At 38.6% G+C, this 14,934-nt stretch overlaps 4 protein-coding genes across 9 annotated transcripts; 2 read left to right on the top strand and 2 right to left on the bottom strand.

The window, feature by feature from the left end:
* The first annotated feature begins 162 nt into the window (after positions 1-162).
* Positions 163-2,827, top strand: p2rx4b (purinergic receptor P2X, ligand-gated ion channel, 4b). The gene is made up of 12 exons (XM_079467805.1): positions 163-422; positions 592-739; positions 903-974; positions 1,060-1,132; positions 1,215-1,311; positions 1,383-1,463; positions 1,620-1,761; positions 1,858-1,994; positions 2,090-2,183; positions 2,283-2,348; positions 2,426-2,536; positions 2,617-2,827. Exons 1-12 carry the CDS (start codon positions 280-282, stop codon positions 2,650-2,652), a joined length of 1,200 nt encoding a protein of 399 aa, XP_079323931.1. The 5' UTR covers positions 163-279; the 3' UTR covers positions 2,653-2,827.
* p2rx7 (purinergic receptor P2X, ligand-gated ion channel, 7) lies at positions 2,562-7,581 on the bottom strand. 6 transcript variants are annotated; one of them, XM_079467803.1, is made up of 13 exons: positions 7,308-7,542; positions 6,965-7,112; positions 6,776-6,847; positions 6,597-6,669; positions 6,056-6,149; positions 5,617-5,697; positions 5,370-5,511; positions 5,116-5,252; positions 4,870-4,960; positions 4,720-4,785; positions 4,527-4,631; positions 3,876-3,983; positions 2,562-3,582 (listed from the first exon to the last, which is right to left on the bottom strand). In XM_079467803.1, the coding sequence occupies exons 1-13, from the start codon at positions 7,424-7,426 to the stop codon at positions 3,061-3,063; spliced, it is 1,758 nt and encodes a 585-aa protein (XP_079323929.1). In that variant the 5' UTR covers positions 7,427-7,542; the 3' UTR covers positions 2,562-3,060. The 6 variants fall into 6 exon arrangements, with proteins under 6 accessions (XP_079323929.1, XP_079323930.1, XP_079323926.1 ...); XM_079467804.1 differs by having other exon boundaries at positions 2,563-3,582; positions 6,790-6,847; positions 7,308-7,581; XM_079467800.1 differs by having other exon boundaries at positions 2,563-3,582; positions 5,370-5,697.
* Positions 7,582-11,485: 3,904 nt separating this feature from the next.
* tas2r200.1 (taste receptor, type 2, member 200, tandem duplicate 1) lies at positions 11,486-12,463 on the top strand (the record flags this gene model as incomplete). Its single annotated transcript, XM_079468124.1, has 1 exon — positions 11,486-12,463. The coding sequence occupies one exon, from the start codon at positions 11,486-11,488 to the stop codon at positions 12,461-12,463; it is 978 nt and encodes a 325-aa protein (XP_079324250.1).
* Positions 12,464-12,640: 177 nt separating this feature from the next.
* On the bottom strand, positions 12,641-14,742 carry gstt1a (glutathione S-transferase theta 1a). Its single transcript, XM_079466872.1, has 5 exons — positions 14,451-14,742; positions 14,240-14,327; positions 13,985-14,135; positions 13,630-13,806; positions 12,641-13,474 (listed from the first exon to the last, which is right to left on the bottom strand). The coding sequence occupies exons 1-5, from the start codon at positions 14,560-14,562 to the stop codon at positions 13,274-13,276; spliced, it is 729 nt and encodes a 242-aa protein (XP_079322998.1). The 5' UTR covers positions 14,563-14,742; the 3' UTR covers positions 12,641-13,273.
* Positions 14,743-14,934: the final 192 nt, after the last annotated feature.

Raw genomic sequence — 14,934 nt, 5'->3', positions numbered from 1 at the left:
CAAGGTGGTTCACCCACTTGATTTACATGCATTTACACACTTCTAGATAATGGCTTGCAAATGTGCAGAGTGCAAATACTACTAGGAACATAACAGGGCTTTAAGCAAATACCTGGAGATGGTCACATTTAATATCTTTGAAACTTAATGTGATAAGTTGTATTCAAACTAAATGTAAATTATTTTGCCAGGTGTCGTAATGAGTCTGTTATAAGCTTAAGGGTAACCCAAAGTGGTCTGACTGTACTTTTGTTCCACAGTGGATACTTAAAGGACACTATGGGTTGTGGAAAAGATTGCTGCAATTCATTTCTCCACTGTCTTTTTGATTATGGAACACCGGTTACGTTAATTATTAGTAACAAAAAAGTGGGCTTCATCTTTAGATTGATCCAGTTATTGATCATTACTTATGTCGCTGTGTGAGTACTGTTTTGTTTGTCATTCGCCTATAATTACTTTGTGGTGTTTTGGTGCATAATCTTATTTGTCTGTTGTGATAGCACCTACATTTAGAAAGCACCATACCCAGTGAATTTCCATACAGGCTTTTTTAGTTGCTTCAGGGTAACTGTGGATTGTACTCCGTAGGTATGTATGTTGGATAAAGCGGGCATACCAGGACACAGACTCCGTGATCAGCTCAGTCAGCACTAAGGTGAAGGGAAACATTCTGACCAATTCGTCAGCAGAGGGGGCGCATGTTTGGGACGTGGCTGAATATGTTATTCCCCCCCAGGTATCTAATTGGCCGTTTTAGCGCTATTAGAGGAAAGCTTATTTTGGTGTCTAATCGCTTTAAAAGAATACTAAAGTCACCCATGTTTATTTTCTGCAGTGTGTCTAATATGCCATCGTATCTTTCAAAAGAATACATATTTGTTTACCTTTTTATTTGACAGGGTGAAAACTCTTTCTTTGTGATGACAAATATGATTGTCACTCCTGGACAGACACAGGGCAGCTGTCCTGAGGTACTATTAAACAAACTCATGTCATATTCTTTCATAGAGAAATTGCATTGCACGTTAGGCCGCATTATAAATTTGTATTTTTTAGGCTCCGAGTGAATTTACTCGGTGTGAATCCGATATTGATTGCAAAATTGGACTCCCCAAGGTACGTGGCAATGGTAGGTGCACATGTTGAATTCTGTGTTTTAAATAGTGGTAGGCAATATGTGCGCTGTGACACAAAGATGCTGTGATCCTCAGGGGTTCAGACGGGCAGGTGTGGAAAATACTCTGAGACCATCAAAACCTGTGAAGTGTTTTCATGGTGTCCAATCGAAAATGACAACATATTACCTAAGTGAGTCTTTAGATTAAAACAAGGTAACACATTTGATACACTTTGCATATAATATTATTGTTTTTATACAGAACCGCAGTGCTTTGTGATGCAGAAGACTTCACAGTGCTCATTAAAAACAGCATACACTATCCAAAGTTCAATTTCAAAAAGTAAGTTTGTGTATTTTTCTTTTATATTTTACTTTTATATCCCACTCTTAACAAAACCAAACTAATAATGTCTCATTATGAACATGAGTGGTTCCACTAAGAAATATTTTTTCAGTTTCAGCTGACTAAACGTAAACTGTTTTGTGTTACTTCTAGGCGAAACATTCTGGAGTACATCAACACCTCGTACTTAAAAACTTGCACTTTTAATCGCAAAACAGACCCAGACTGTCCCATTTTCCGTTTGGGGGACATTGTAGCTGAAGCAGGAGAAGTCTTCAGTGTCATGGCTGTTAAAGTCTGTATCTTCAACAATTCAGTGTATTTTTTGTTAATGTAAATTTAGTGTTTAAACATTCGGAAGGAAAGTGTGAACATGTTTTCGATGTTAAAGGGTGGTGTTATTGGGATTGTTATTGACTGGAGCTGTGACTTGGACTTCCCAGAACGTTTTTGTGTGCCAAAGTATTCTTTCAGCAGATTGGACAATAAACTTATTGACAATAATGTTGCCCCTGGATTCAACTTCCGGTAAAAGCATCATTTTATTGGGAACGTTAACTCTATCATATTATTTCTCTAGGGTCGCCATTATGTGTAGATATTAACAATTTTCTTTCCCACAGATTTGCTAAATATTTTAAAACCAGTGAAAATGTTGAAACACGGACATTGATCAAGGCCTATGGAATCCGCTTTGAGGTCATAGTTTTAGGCCAGGTTTGTTTGTTGGTCTCTTCAAGTTATTCAATAAGCCTGAATTTAGTCGTGACTTTTAGATTTGTGACTAATTTCAGACTAATTTCTTTTTTTTTGTAGGCTGGTAAATTCAGCATTGTGCCCACCATTATAAATATTGGGGCAACCCTTGCCCTTCTCAGTTTGGTAAGCAGATATTTACTTACTGTTACCTGCTTAATGGCAGAAATTGCTTTTATTCTAGCGTGTCATTGTTCTCACAGGCAGGGGCTGTTTGTGACTGGTTCATGCTAACTTTTATGAAAGATGGTGACTACTATGCCAAACACAAATTTATTCACCTAAACGACAGAACTGACAGTGGTGTGCCATTGGTGAGTAAAAGTCAACACTTGAGTTAAATTCAAATATATTTCATATTTATTTATGCAAATTACATATTTTATTGTTATAGAGCTCTGTCGGGACACCTTCATACGGGACTCCATAATGTTCAGTTTCAGTGGAACACCTTTACTATTAAATCAAATATGTTGTAGTGTCCTTACAGATTTGATATAAACTGTTTCCGTACATTTAATTTAATATTAAAATGATGACATACTTGATCTGTTAATCAGTGTTTAGCAACAACAATTAAAATTATTAATAAACCAAATTACCGGTACATGCTTGAGCTCTCAGATTTTATTGAGTTCAAAGGCATCTGTGTTAGTAAGAAGTTTGACATCCTACTTCTGAAGTGCTTGTGGTTAATATGGATCATCCTTTGATTGCTGGCAGGTTACAATTGTAAAAAAACTGTATTATTGATAGTGGTTAGTAGCATTCCCTTTAATGACAGTCATAAGGCATTAACATTCGGCACGATCGTCCGTTTAAAATTTTTTGATGATGTTCATTGTGCATTAAACTCTGCCTGAGGGGGTGTGGTCTGGTGAAGTCTAGGCCCACTATATTTATCATCAGGGCTGGGGTATTCTGCCCTTATCCTCCCCACGCAGCAACTGGGTATTACTGGAACAGCATCTCTGGGTGTGCTGTCACCAAATCGCCATCTAATAAATTGACTGTAGGCCCCATGGCGCAGCTGAGCCCCCTCGTGCAGCTCCGCTAGGGGATCCACATAGAACAATGCTGTCTCGAGGACGGAGGGATTGAGGATCAGTGTGGAGAAAATAGGGGAGGAGGTTATGCAGCGCCCTTTACCCAATCGGCAGCACAGCTGCTCGTGCAGCGTGGCAGCCGGCACACAGCAGCCACACTGACACCAGGCCTGACTTCCAGACTGTGGCTTCTCCAGCAATGGTGTGTCAGTGTTTCTGGAAAGGCCACCGCTCTGCCCATTCTGTACAGGTAAACCTCTGCTCGGTCCACAATGCATAACACTGATCAGAGTCCTCATGCTGGCCAAATCATTCTAGTAGTAAATAGATAAGTCATTTTGTGGTAGTTTAGATGAAACTTATCTCTATAGTGTTTTGCACAGCATTGCATTTAGAGTAAATACAGTTAAGTGAAGGTAGAGGCAAAACATTTTAGGTGTGTGAGTAGGACATATGGTATTATTACAAAATACAAGTATTGACTGTACCAACTGAGGCATTTTTTAATATAAAATAAAAAAACTTTAACTTTTTGTTTCTAATTCAGATTTTGACATACAGTACTGATTTACTGGCCAGTTTGAGAATAAATATTTGAGTATCTTACTTTCCGCTGATGTAAAGAAAGAGCTTTAGTCTGCTGTAGAGTTTTCTTTCTGGACTTTTTCACCACCCTTAACTTGTCCTCATCCACAAACGACACACAAAGGAAGCACTGCAACAAACACAAGTCTACATTTACGCACAGTTTAAAGGATACTCCACCCCAAAATAAAAAATCTGTCAGTTTCAAACCTGTATAAAATTATTTGTTTGGTTGAACAAAGATATTTGGAAAAATATTAGCAACTGACAGACTACTTTAGTACAACATATTTGTTTCCTATGTTGATATTTTGAAGAATATAGGAAAGCAAACAGTGCTGGGGCGAATGTTGACGACCATTCAACTTTTTCCTACTATGGTAGTCAAGGATGTCCCAAATATGTCAGTTGCTAACATTTTTCCAAATATCTTTTTGTGTTTGGGGGTGCTTGGGGGTGACAATATTCATGACAGAAATTTCATTTTTAGGTGAAGTAGGGCCAATCCCTTCAACATTGTTTAGCCTGTGTTCAGAAAATAAGCATTGACAGAGTTAAACAGCTGCAAGACAACAGCTGTTGACATGCCTTACTGATGTAAATGCAATATTTTCCTACTCTGTCTGAACAGTGTTAGAGTTGTAAATGTGTGTATGCGTGCGTGTGTTCTCACCTCTTCTCGGTCCTGTACTGACTCAAACTTCCTCTCTGAGTAGTTCTGTTTTGCTTCTTTGGAGTAACAACTAGTTCCAATAAGCCAGTCAAGGAAGACTGTTGTCTATGGAAAAAAACAGCGAGAAACAACTGTCATCAAACTGAATCTATATGAATACACATGAAGCTATATCAGCTTATGAGGTCCTTACAAGAGCGTAATATGAGAGTGTTGATCCAATGTAGATGATAAGCTGAATGATGCTGAACTTCCCAGCCTGTGAAGGACACAGAGAACGCTTTGTGTATCTTACAATCTCGCCAAAATGAAAACTAGTTCCAATATTTGATTCGTGTCTTACCTTTCCAAAAACCATGACATCAAACCTGATACCGTATATTTTAAACAGTGTTCTCTGCTCCACACCACTTACTGTAGAGTATCTTGCAAACCTATTTTCAAAGATAATGTTTACATAACAAAATGTAACAAAAGAAATATCACGTGTACTTTTTCAACAATGTAAGAGCATTAGTGAAAATGCTGTGATATGCACCTTTATAATTTATTTCAAGACATTTTATCTTTAAAATCAACTGATTTACACCTGAAGTTAAATCCAGGATAAAGGGTCTTGTTGCTTTCTTTCTCGTCCAAGCGACGGAATGTGTATTTGGGCAGACAGCTGTGAAAGATTCTGTTCAGATCACAATCCCAGTTGATCTGGATCCCAATCGCACCTCCCTATTAAACAAATATTATCGGCACTGTAGCAGTCGGCACGGCAAAAAAAGGACATATAGGGAATATACAAAAACATTAAACGTTGTTTAGAGGGAGATTATAAAAATAAGGCTTTACCTCCACAGCCATATCCTCAAAGTTCTCCTTGGCCTCACTCACAATATCTCCCAGCCGGAAGATAGGACAGTACGGATTTGTGTAGGGGTTATAGATGCAACCTTTTAGATCGGTATCCTTCATTTCAGGCAAGATATTTCTCCTAAAGCAAATACATGAATGAATATGATTAGTTGGAATAATGAAAATTGCCAAGCACGGGGCTTTCTGACTAACACTATATGCACATGTTTGAAGTGAGATCAACCGTATGTAATTAAATGCTGGAAATCTGATGTTATTCTTGATCATCACAGTGAAGTTTTCTGCAGATGCCAGAAGAGCAGGTCTGTGGATACAGAAAAAAGAAAGCCAGCATTTATAAAAGTGCTACTTCCTTAAATTAGTTCCTGAATTGCCTGTTGCCATGCACAGTTGAAGTTGATATGTTCTCTGTTATATCTGTTCTCTGATTATTTCTTTGCATTCAAAGTAAGCTTCAGATAAGAGATTAATCCTTTGACAATTATTTTTAGCTTTCCTGTAGCTCAGTGGTAAGAGTATTGCGTTAACATTGCGTCCCAGGGGATTGCAGATACCTATGTAAAAAAATGTATAGGATAATGCTATGTAAGTCGCTTTGGATGAAAGCGTCTGCCAAATGCCTAAATGTAAGTGGTTAGACATAACATTGTTCACTATGGCACCTGGGTCTTTTCTTGTTTTCAATGGGGCACCAAGTTGAAACTTCACATGTTTTCTTCATTACATCAAACTTCACACAGGCTCCCGTTTGAACACCTGAGTAATTATAAAGAAGAAAGCAGAGCAGATATTAAGCAGTTGTGTAAGTTAAGTGAATACTTATGTGTCATAATAAAACGCATGAAGTGTCTTCTGACAATTTTCAAATGGCACTTAGAGGCACAATGGCACATTTTTAACTCTTTAAATGTTCCTGTAGAAATAGGAACTATTCTTTGTTATTTTATTATTCTGGTGACTTTTGACAGAAGGCAAATTTCTCGTGCATGTTTATCTGGTTTGGTTTAGGTTTTCATATAATACACAATGCATGAGATTTTCAATTCAAATACACAAACACATTTTGAAACATGATCAGTCTGAAATATGTTTTGGTTATAAAATGTTTCCTTTTATACTGCATGACCACAAACTAAGTTATTTAATCAACAAATATACAAACCAAACGTATGCAAAGTAATAAAATAAGATTTATCACAATACCATGGCTATACTGGTCTGAAAATCCTTTCTCGCAATCCTTATCTGTTCGGCACAGTTTCCCATACGGAGGGACCTGAAGTGTGTAACATAATGATAACAACGAAATAACGTCATTTCTGCTCTGAACATCATTAATGTGAAGCTTTAAAATTCTAATAAATCACAGCATGTGTACTTACCTCTGGACAATTACCTTGTTTTTGGTTTTGTGTGACAATGACATTTGTCGCCACAAAAAATGAGTTTTTCCCCTAACATAAAACAAAAAGCCAAAAACAACATTTTATAATGCATTTCTTTCTTTAAAGCACACACATAGTATTTTTCGTGACAATAATAATAAATGATGTAAATTATATCACTGTTACCTGAGATATCCCACTGTGGTCCACCACATCCCACACGACCTCGCCAATGTCTGGTATATTTATTTTTGCCACTCCTTTGACTTTTGTAGTGACTGAACTCACTACGGGGTCATACTCCTGATATCCTTTATTCCACAACAACATTATACTGTAAAGTATAGACGTGGGATAAATGAACGGCACGCATATCTGAACCTAAAATCGCTTTAAATGTCTATCGCAACATCAAAACACGTCTAAACGATACAGCGTAGTGACTGTACAATAAGTGAAAGAGCTTTTGTTAAGTGATGCGCGGGCGTCGCACAAGCAAAACAACGGAGACGAGCCGTGTAACACTTACCAAATGAACATCAAGATAACTCCGTTTAACGTCCATTTTAGTGATCCAAGTTTAACGCTCTTGATTTTCACAAGTTTTTGCGTGTCGTATTCACAAAGATTTAATAAAACACAAGGCATGGCCGTGAGTCAGACAGGAGGAATTTACTGCAGCGTCCAGACCCGAGAGAAGGTCACATGGTCTCCTGGAAGAAGACAGCTGAGCTGTGTGATGTTAATACACTCTTTCTTACGACAGAGAAAGACTCCTTACTGAGGCAAATGTTTGCAAATTCACAACTACTGCATATTCGTGTTGACTTGTATTGTCGCCAGATTGCATAATGGATTATTATTCATCAGCCTTTCTTAAAACCTACTTTGGTTAGTTAATGAAATGTAGATAAGCTATGACCATAAAAAGCTATAGGCTATATTCCATTTGATTATTGAAATTGATTGTAACTGAACTTTTTAGAGATGCACATTTTAAGGCTCATGAAATATTAGATTAGATTAGATTCAACTTTATTGTCGTTACACATATACAAGTACAGTGTAACGAAATGTAGTTTAGGTCTAACCAGAAGTGCAGTTAGCAAGTGCAGGATATACAGTTAGAATAAATGCAGAATACAATATTGAGAAAATATTATACAGTTATGGAAAAATGTTACAGTAGGTATGTTGTGACAGTAGGTATGTACTATGAACAATAAATACAGATGACTATATACTAATATTAACACTATGAACATTAATGTACAGGTGGATATGAGCAGATAATAATTTAGACTAAACAATAGTGCAAGTGATTAAGTGTGCATAGATTATTGACATTAGCTGTTAAAGTTGCAATGCAATAGGTGAGTTAATGCAGTTGTTGAAGTAACAATGCAGTGGATGAGTTAATGCGGTTATTAAAGTTACGGTGCAGTATACGAGTTAATAATAGAAGATGAGTTAATGCAGTTAATTAGGTTACAGTGCAATAGATGAGTAGATGCAGTTATTAGAATTACAGTGCAGTAGATTAGTTAATGCAGTTATTGAAGTTACAGTGCAATAGATGAGTAGATGCAGTTAATAGAATTACAGTGCAGTAGATAGGTTAGTGCAGTTATGAAAGTGGTCCATTAGTGCAAATGAGCATTCAGTTAAATATTTCAGATGTGCAAGTGAGCAGTATAGAGTGCAAATGATGCTGTGCGTGTGTAAACAGTCCAGTAGAGCAGATAACATGAAGTACTAGTGTGTACAGTTCAGTCATGCATGCAGCCCTGTAGTGTAATGTAAACGATGTTATAGCAGCTTGGAGTTAAAGGTAAGAGAGGTAGTGGAATCGGTGGGGGGCAGAGTTCAATAATGAAACAGCTCTGGTAAAAAAGCTTTTTCTTAGTCTGCTGGTTCTTGTCCGGAGGCACCGGGAGCGCCTACCGGAAAGCAGGAGAGCAAATAGTCAGCATTTCTTCTGGATGTCCTCAATGGTAGAAAGTGTAGTCCCTGTGATGCGCTGGGCTGTTTTCACCACCCGCTGCAGTGCCTTGCGCTCAGCAACAGAACAGATCCCGTACCAGACTGTGACACAGTTGGTCAGGATGCTCTCTATCGTGCAGCGATAGAAGTTCACCAGGATAGTTGAAGACAGTTGGTTCTTCTTCAGTGTCCTCAGAAAGAAGAGACGCTGGTGAGCCTTCTTGACCAGGCATGAGGTGTTGGTCGTCCAGGATAGGTCCTCCGAAATATGAGTCCCCAGGAACTTAAAACTGGAAACACGTTCAACAGCCATCCCATTAATGTGGATGGGGTCGTGTGTGCCCCCTTTCGCCTTCCTGAAGTCCACGATGGTCTCCTTTGTCTTGGAGGTGTTAAGGAGCAGGTTGTTGTCTGAGCACCATGTGGCCAGGTGCCGGACCTCCTCCCTGTATGCAGTCTCATCGTTGTTGTTGATGAGACCAATCACCGTTGTATCGTCTGCAAACTTGATGAAGGAGTTAGATCCGTTCACAGGCCTGCAGTCGAGTGTGAAAAGGGAGTAGAGAAAGGGGCTCAGTACGCAGCCCTGTGGTACACCAGTGTTGAGGGTGGTGGTGGTGGAGCAGATGCGGCCTAACCTAACAAGCTGAGGCCTGTTCGTCAGGAAGTCCATAATCCAGTTGCAGGTAGGGTTGTTAATGCCTAGGTTTCCAAGTTTGACGATTAGCTTGGAAGGGATGACGGTATTGAAAGCAGAGCTGAAGTCTACAAACAACATGCGTGCATACGTGTCCTTATTATCCAGATGTGTGAGCACGGAGTGCAGCGCCATGGACACTGCATCATCTGTGCTCCTATTGTTGCGATAGGCAAATTGGTATGGGTACAGCACTTCATATCAATGGGTGTGAGTGCTACAGGGCGGTAGTCGTTAAGGCACGTCGGGTTCAATGTTTTGGAATGGGCACAATGGAGGTGGATTTAAGACATGCTGGAACCACTGCTTGGGCGAGGGACAGGTTGAAGATGTCCGTGAAGACCCCAGCGAGCTGCTCCGCACATGCCTTGAGTACACGACCAGGGTCTGGGCCAGCAGCCTTGCGCGCGTTGATCCGGCTTAGTGCGGTGTGAACATCAGTGGAGTTAAGTGTGATGATTGGGTGGTCAGCAGAGGGCGTGAGCTTGGTAGCTGTTTCCTTATTGTCTCTCTCAAAGCGAGCATAAAAGTCATTAAGCTCGTTCAGGAAGACGGCATCTGTGGCTATGGGGGTGGAGTGGTTGGGTTTGTAGTCACTGATGGCCTGGATGCCCTGCCACATGCGTCGAGGGTCAGAATTGGAAAAATGCTCCTCTAGCTTCAGCTTGTAGCAGTGCTTGGCCTTTTTGATGCCCCTCTTCAGATTTGCCCTAGAAGTACTATAGGCCTGTGCATCAGCAAAATGTGTCTTAAACTACTCAAAATCTGTGACATTTCTATCCCCAGGTCATGATGTATAGAAAATGCAATATAGAAATTGAGTCGCCTGCACATGAAATTAACTGCAAATTTATATGTAACATTTAAAACATTCATGAAAATGACACAGAACACTGATAAAATCTTTGTTTTCTTTCTATGATTTACAATTTTCTTCATTAAAAAATCCACAATATTTTGTACATTTATAGTCGTTAGCATTCGCCAGGGTTTTACTCAGTCCTGTTTCCCTAACATATCTTCACCTTTGAAACCCTATAAAACTTTCCAACAGACATGTTTAGAGCATAAAGTTTCATCAGTAAGTAAATTTTCTTATTTTCTCTATATAGGCTATATTTTATGATTTTGTAGCTAGGGTCAATCTCAAGATACAATCTTGTTACCTGAATTTTTTCTTGGAAGATATTTATTGAAAACATTTCTTTGGGGGAAATCTCTAGAATGTTGATGTTTGATATTTGGCTGTATTTCATCACGTATTTGCTAATTTAATGCTGAAATCTCAGTCCTGTTACAAAAATCCTTCCATCTTCCATTTAAATACCATGTAAAAAAGTAAAATCGTTTTTTGAGATTGACCAATACATATTAAGAATAGTAAAATATGTGTTGTTGGATTCGCTGTTGTGAAAAACAAAATAGTTTAATTTAGCAAATGTCACCCAGAACGACCCTAGGCCTAGTCTAATTTGCTCCCATGGTTTTACAATTATACAAAACATCTGGGACAGGTCTGTTTCAGTGGTGTCATTGCTCATGTTATGGATAACACTGGATATACTTCGTGACAGCGGTCAAGCCCCCACATATCTTGCCATACATTTGAATAGTTAAATTGTACAGGCTCCATTTTATCCACTTTCCAAGTAATTTGTCTAAAAAGCAGACAAATGCAGATTTGAAAAGGCAAATACTGACCACTGATATCATATACACTGAATATAGATTGTTGCATAAATACATATCTTAAACATAGTTTCATGTGTTAGTGCCCTTCATGTACTGTTCATTTGCCATTGGTGATGATAATACAAAGTTGTGATGTTTTGTGTACACTGAAATCAAATAGACATAGTTTTTTCTCATTTTGTGTTTTCAAAATCAGCTTTGACCAAATTTCACCAAGGATTATTACTCACGCAGGGCCACTTTGCATAAGAGTTTCGTTCTGTTTCTCTATAAATCAGTGTGAATCTCACCAGACTTCATACAGCAGCTGAGCAGAACCTCAACATCCCAACATCATGACCGTCGCTGGGCACATTCTTGTGTTGGTTGTATTGGCGTTTGTCGGTGTTTCTGGTAACATGTTTAACCTCATTTATATCATACAGCAGCACCTAAAGTCTAAGAACATCCAGACTGTTGGTTTGATCTTAAGCATCATCTCTGTCAACAATATTGTCTTGGTCATCGTCGTTCTCATGTTGGTGTTGAGCGTCTTTATTTTCCCGACTATCTGGTGCATTAGGCCATATCCTTTTTTTCTCCGCACTGTGATGTATCTAATGATGACCTGCAGTTGTATCAGCTTCTGGAGCATTGCTTGGCAAAGTCTCTTTTACTGTATCAAAGTTGTGAACTTCTCCTCGGACTGCCTCATATCACTGAAGAGGAACATTTCCACCGTCATCAACACCGCAGTGCTGCTGAGTTGCTCGGGTTTCCCAGTGTTGTTCTCACCGTTTTTCACGCTCGACCTTCCGGCAACAAACACTAACAATGTTTCTTCAAACTACAGCCTGAATGCAACTCTGAATGCAACCTGCCCGGGCCCAACCTTCTTTATGAAAATGAACGAAATGGCTTATGCGGCTGCCATTCTGATTTTTCTCTGCCCCATTCCCCTGATGATCATGTTGACCACCTCTCTCAGAATGGTGGTCCACCTGTGCGCCCATACGCTAGCACTCCGGAAGAACCAGACGCAGGTGCAGGGTTCCGACTCGTACGTCCTGGTGTGCAAGCTCACCATCTCACTGGTGGGGGTTTACCTTACCACTTTATTTATTGTGTCTTTATTCCTGATTATAAGGTTTATGGGGGGAACTATCACCTATCTCACTTTAGCCTTTGCCTTTAGTTTTTATGGTGGCATGTCGTCTGTCATTCTGACAGCTTCAAACAGGTATCTCAAAGAGAAGCTCTGGAGTCTGTTCTGTTGTAGGAAAGCACAGGAACCAGCTACCAAAAGCCAGACATGTGAAACAGTGGACGGTTGATATATACCTGGATTGTTAACTAAAGGACACTTGATGTAGTTTATGTCAAATTGTCTTGATTAATCTCTATTTTACTGTTTGAATATATTCTTAAAATTGTAGTGAAGTAAAACTGTAACTATTTATGCAATAACAACATATGGTTTTCTGTGTCAGCTGTAAAACAAGACTAAGAAACAATTGTAAAAGTATTTTTAGTTTTTCTAAATGTACTATTTAAAGGTATGTAGTGGGGTAAAATGTTTAACAACATTTCCATTAAATGTCAAATACTAATATAGTTTCTATTTGCATTTATTTACAGAAACTGATAACAGGTCAAAATAAAATAAAATATGCTCTGAATTTTTAGAAAACTCAAAGACATCAAAGAAAATAAGTTCACATACATTATTTATCACAGTTTTCCTGTGTTGTGTCATTCTGCGGGTTTCTCACGTTGCTGGGTGATTTTTTGTCACTCCTGAGGTTTGATTTTGTAGAAATTCAACAGACACTTGACTGGAATGGTCATAATACATCTGGAAATACTGATTCAATAAAAATTGGAATGGTTTCTTAATTTTTACCATGGCTTTATGTTCTGTGTGCTATAGTGATCAATTAATGAAATATTTATTTCTATAACAATGTTTCAGATAAAAGCAGTTTATTTTTCTGAACACAAAGAAATATGATAAAAACAAATCAGACAAAATAAAAAATAAAACTATATGAAAACTTTGATTGAATTTATTATAGTGTGTTTGTTTGGAGTACAGTTGTTTCCCTAATGATTGTATGGCAAACAAAAGGAAATGGCTGAAGTATTCAGTTGAACATTTTCATAACCCTAAGTTTGAGAAACTCCGGAATACCCTTTTTTTCAAAGATTTGTGGAAGTACATCAACATTCATGACAACCTTATGGGCTTCATCGAATACTTCCACTCCGATCTTCTTCTTCACTCTATCTCTCCATGCACTCAGGGTGGGTCTGTTTTCAAATACATCTAGACCTGTACCAACCGGCTTTAACACACAAAAAACATACAAACAAAGCTGTTATGTCAAGATCGAAGTTAGAGTGTAAGTTCACATATGTCTGGTCCAAGTGACAAAATTTAAAATTTTCTATTATTTATCCCTTTAAGCACATGGGGAATCAAGTACATAATACATTTTACCTGCATTATCTCTACAATGGCCACTAGATCTGCCAGTGATATCTTCTCTCCAATAATAAAGGGCCTGTCCTGAAGAAACTTGTCCTCAAAGGTCTTCAAAGACATGTTGAGGTCCTCCAGGGCCGAATCCATCTTCTCCTTGGCCACCGGGGTTCCTGTGACCACAGGTAAGACTCCCTAAAATTGTGAAATGTCAGTTACAGTCCAAGATCTGGCAAAGAAATGCCTCTTGTCAAATATTATGGTTGGAATCGTTAGCCTATATATATTTAACCAAAGCAAATTAGTCGATAGAGAAGTGGTGGAATTGCAAGTTGTACTTTTTGTTTGTTCTATTTGATCAATGATCTTATACCCTAAACCAGAAGACCCTTGAACCGTGAGCTCGTAATCCTGTGTGCTGCCAGGAAAGATACTCATTGACTGCTGCACGCTTCACCAGGTCAGCTGGATACCAGTGATCTGGAGTGCGATGTTTTTCTGCCAAATACTGGAGGATTGCTGTACTGCAAGAAAGATAAGAATCCAGTTTGTTATTTTCTTACCAATATCTTTGCATATCTAAGTAAACATGCATCAAAGTTAAATAAGGGTTGCGTTACTAACATACCTCTCTGTGAGGACAAAATCCCCATCTTTAAGGACTGGTACTTTCCTTAAAGTGCTGACCTTGCCAAATTCTTCCCCAAATTGTTCACCTTTGACACAGAGAGAAGGAATTGCTACCTCTGTACGAATGCAAAACTGCAAAAGTATTCCATAGACACCACAGCTAGGCATCTAGCATTTCTAAACAAACATCATGTAAATTAATGAATTACCTGCAGACAAATCCACGCTTTTGTATTCAAAAGGAATTTTGGTTATCTTTGCGAATATAAACACGGCACGACATGGCTGCGAATGAAGATCAAGATAGAACTCAAGTGGCATTTTGGATCGCAAGTGTCTAAAGCAAAATGATCCAACCTCAAAACATCAAACTCTTATACTTTTTGTTTATGCTCCGCCCCGCAGTGGTCAATACAACATTCTTACGACACTTAAAACTAGGTTACAATGTCCGCCTTAATCTAATGTGTTGTCTCTGTCATGATAAAATACACATTGGGTGACAGAGAAAAGCAGGTGGTGGATATAATCTGGAGAGAAAAGTCAAATACGGCTAAATTAATTATTAACTCTTCTATGAGTCTGTATTTGTGTGGTCTGAGAATAATGCTGCAATAGAATAAAGTCCAAGAAAAACGTGTACTTTTTTAATATTTGTTAATTGCTCAAATAGGCCTATGCAAGGGCGGCCTT

This window comes from Barbatula barbatula, assembly GCF_947034865.1.
Source record: "Barbatula barbatula genome assembly, chromosome: 11".
In the NCBI taxonomy this organism is placed as follows: Eukaryota; Metazoa; Chordata; class Actinopteri; order Cypriniformes; family Nemacheilidae; genus Barbatula; species Barbatula barbatula.
Note: the sequence above shows the minus strand (reverse complement) of the source record. Positions and strands in the feature narration are given on the sequence as shown.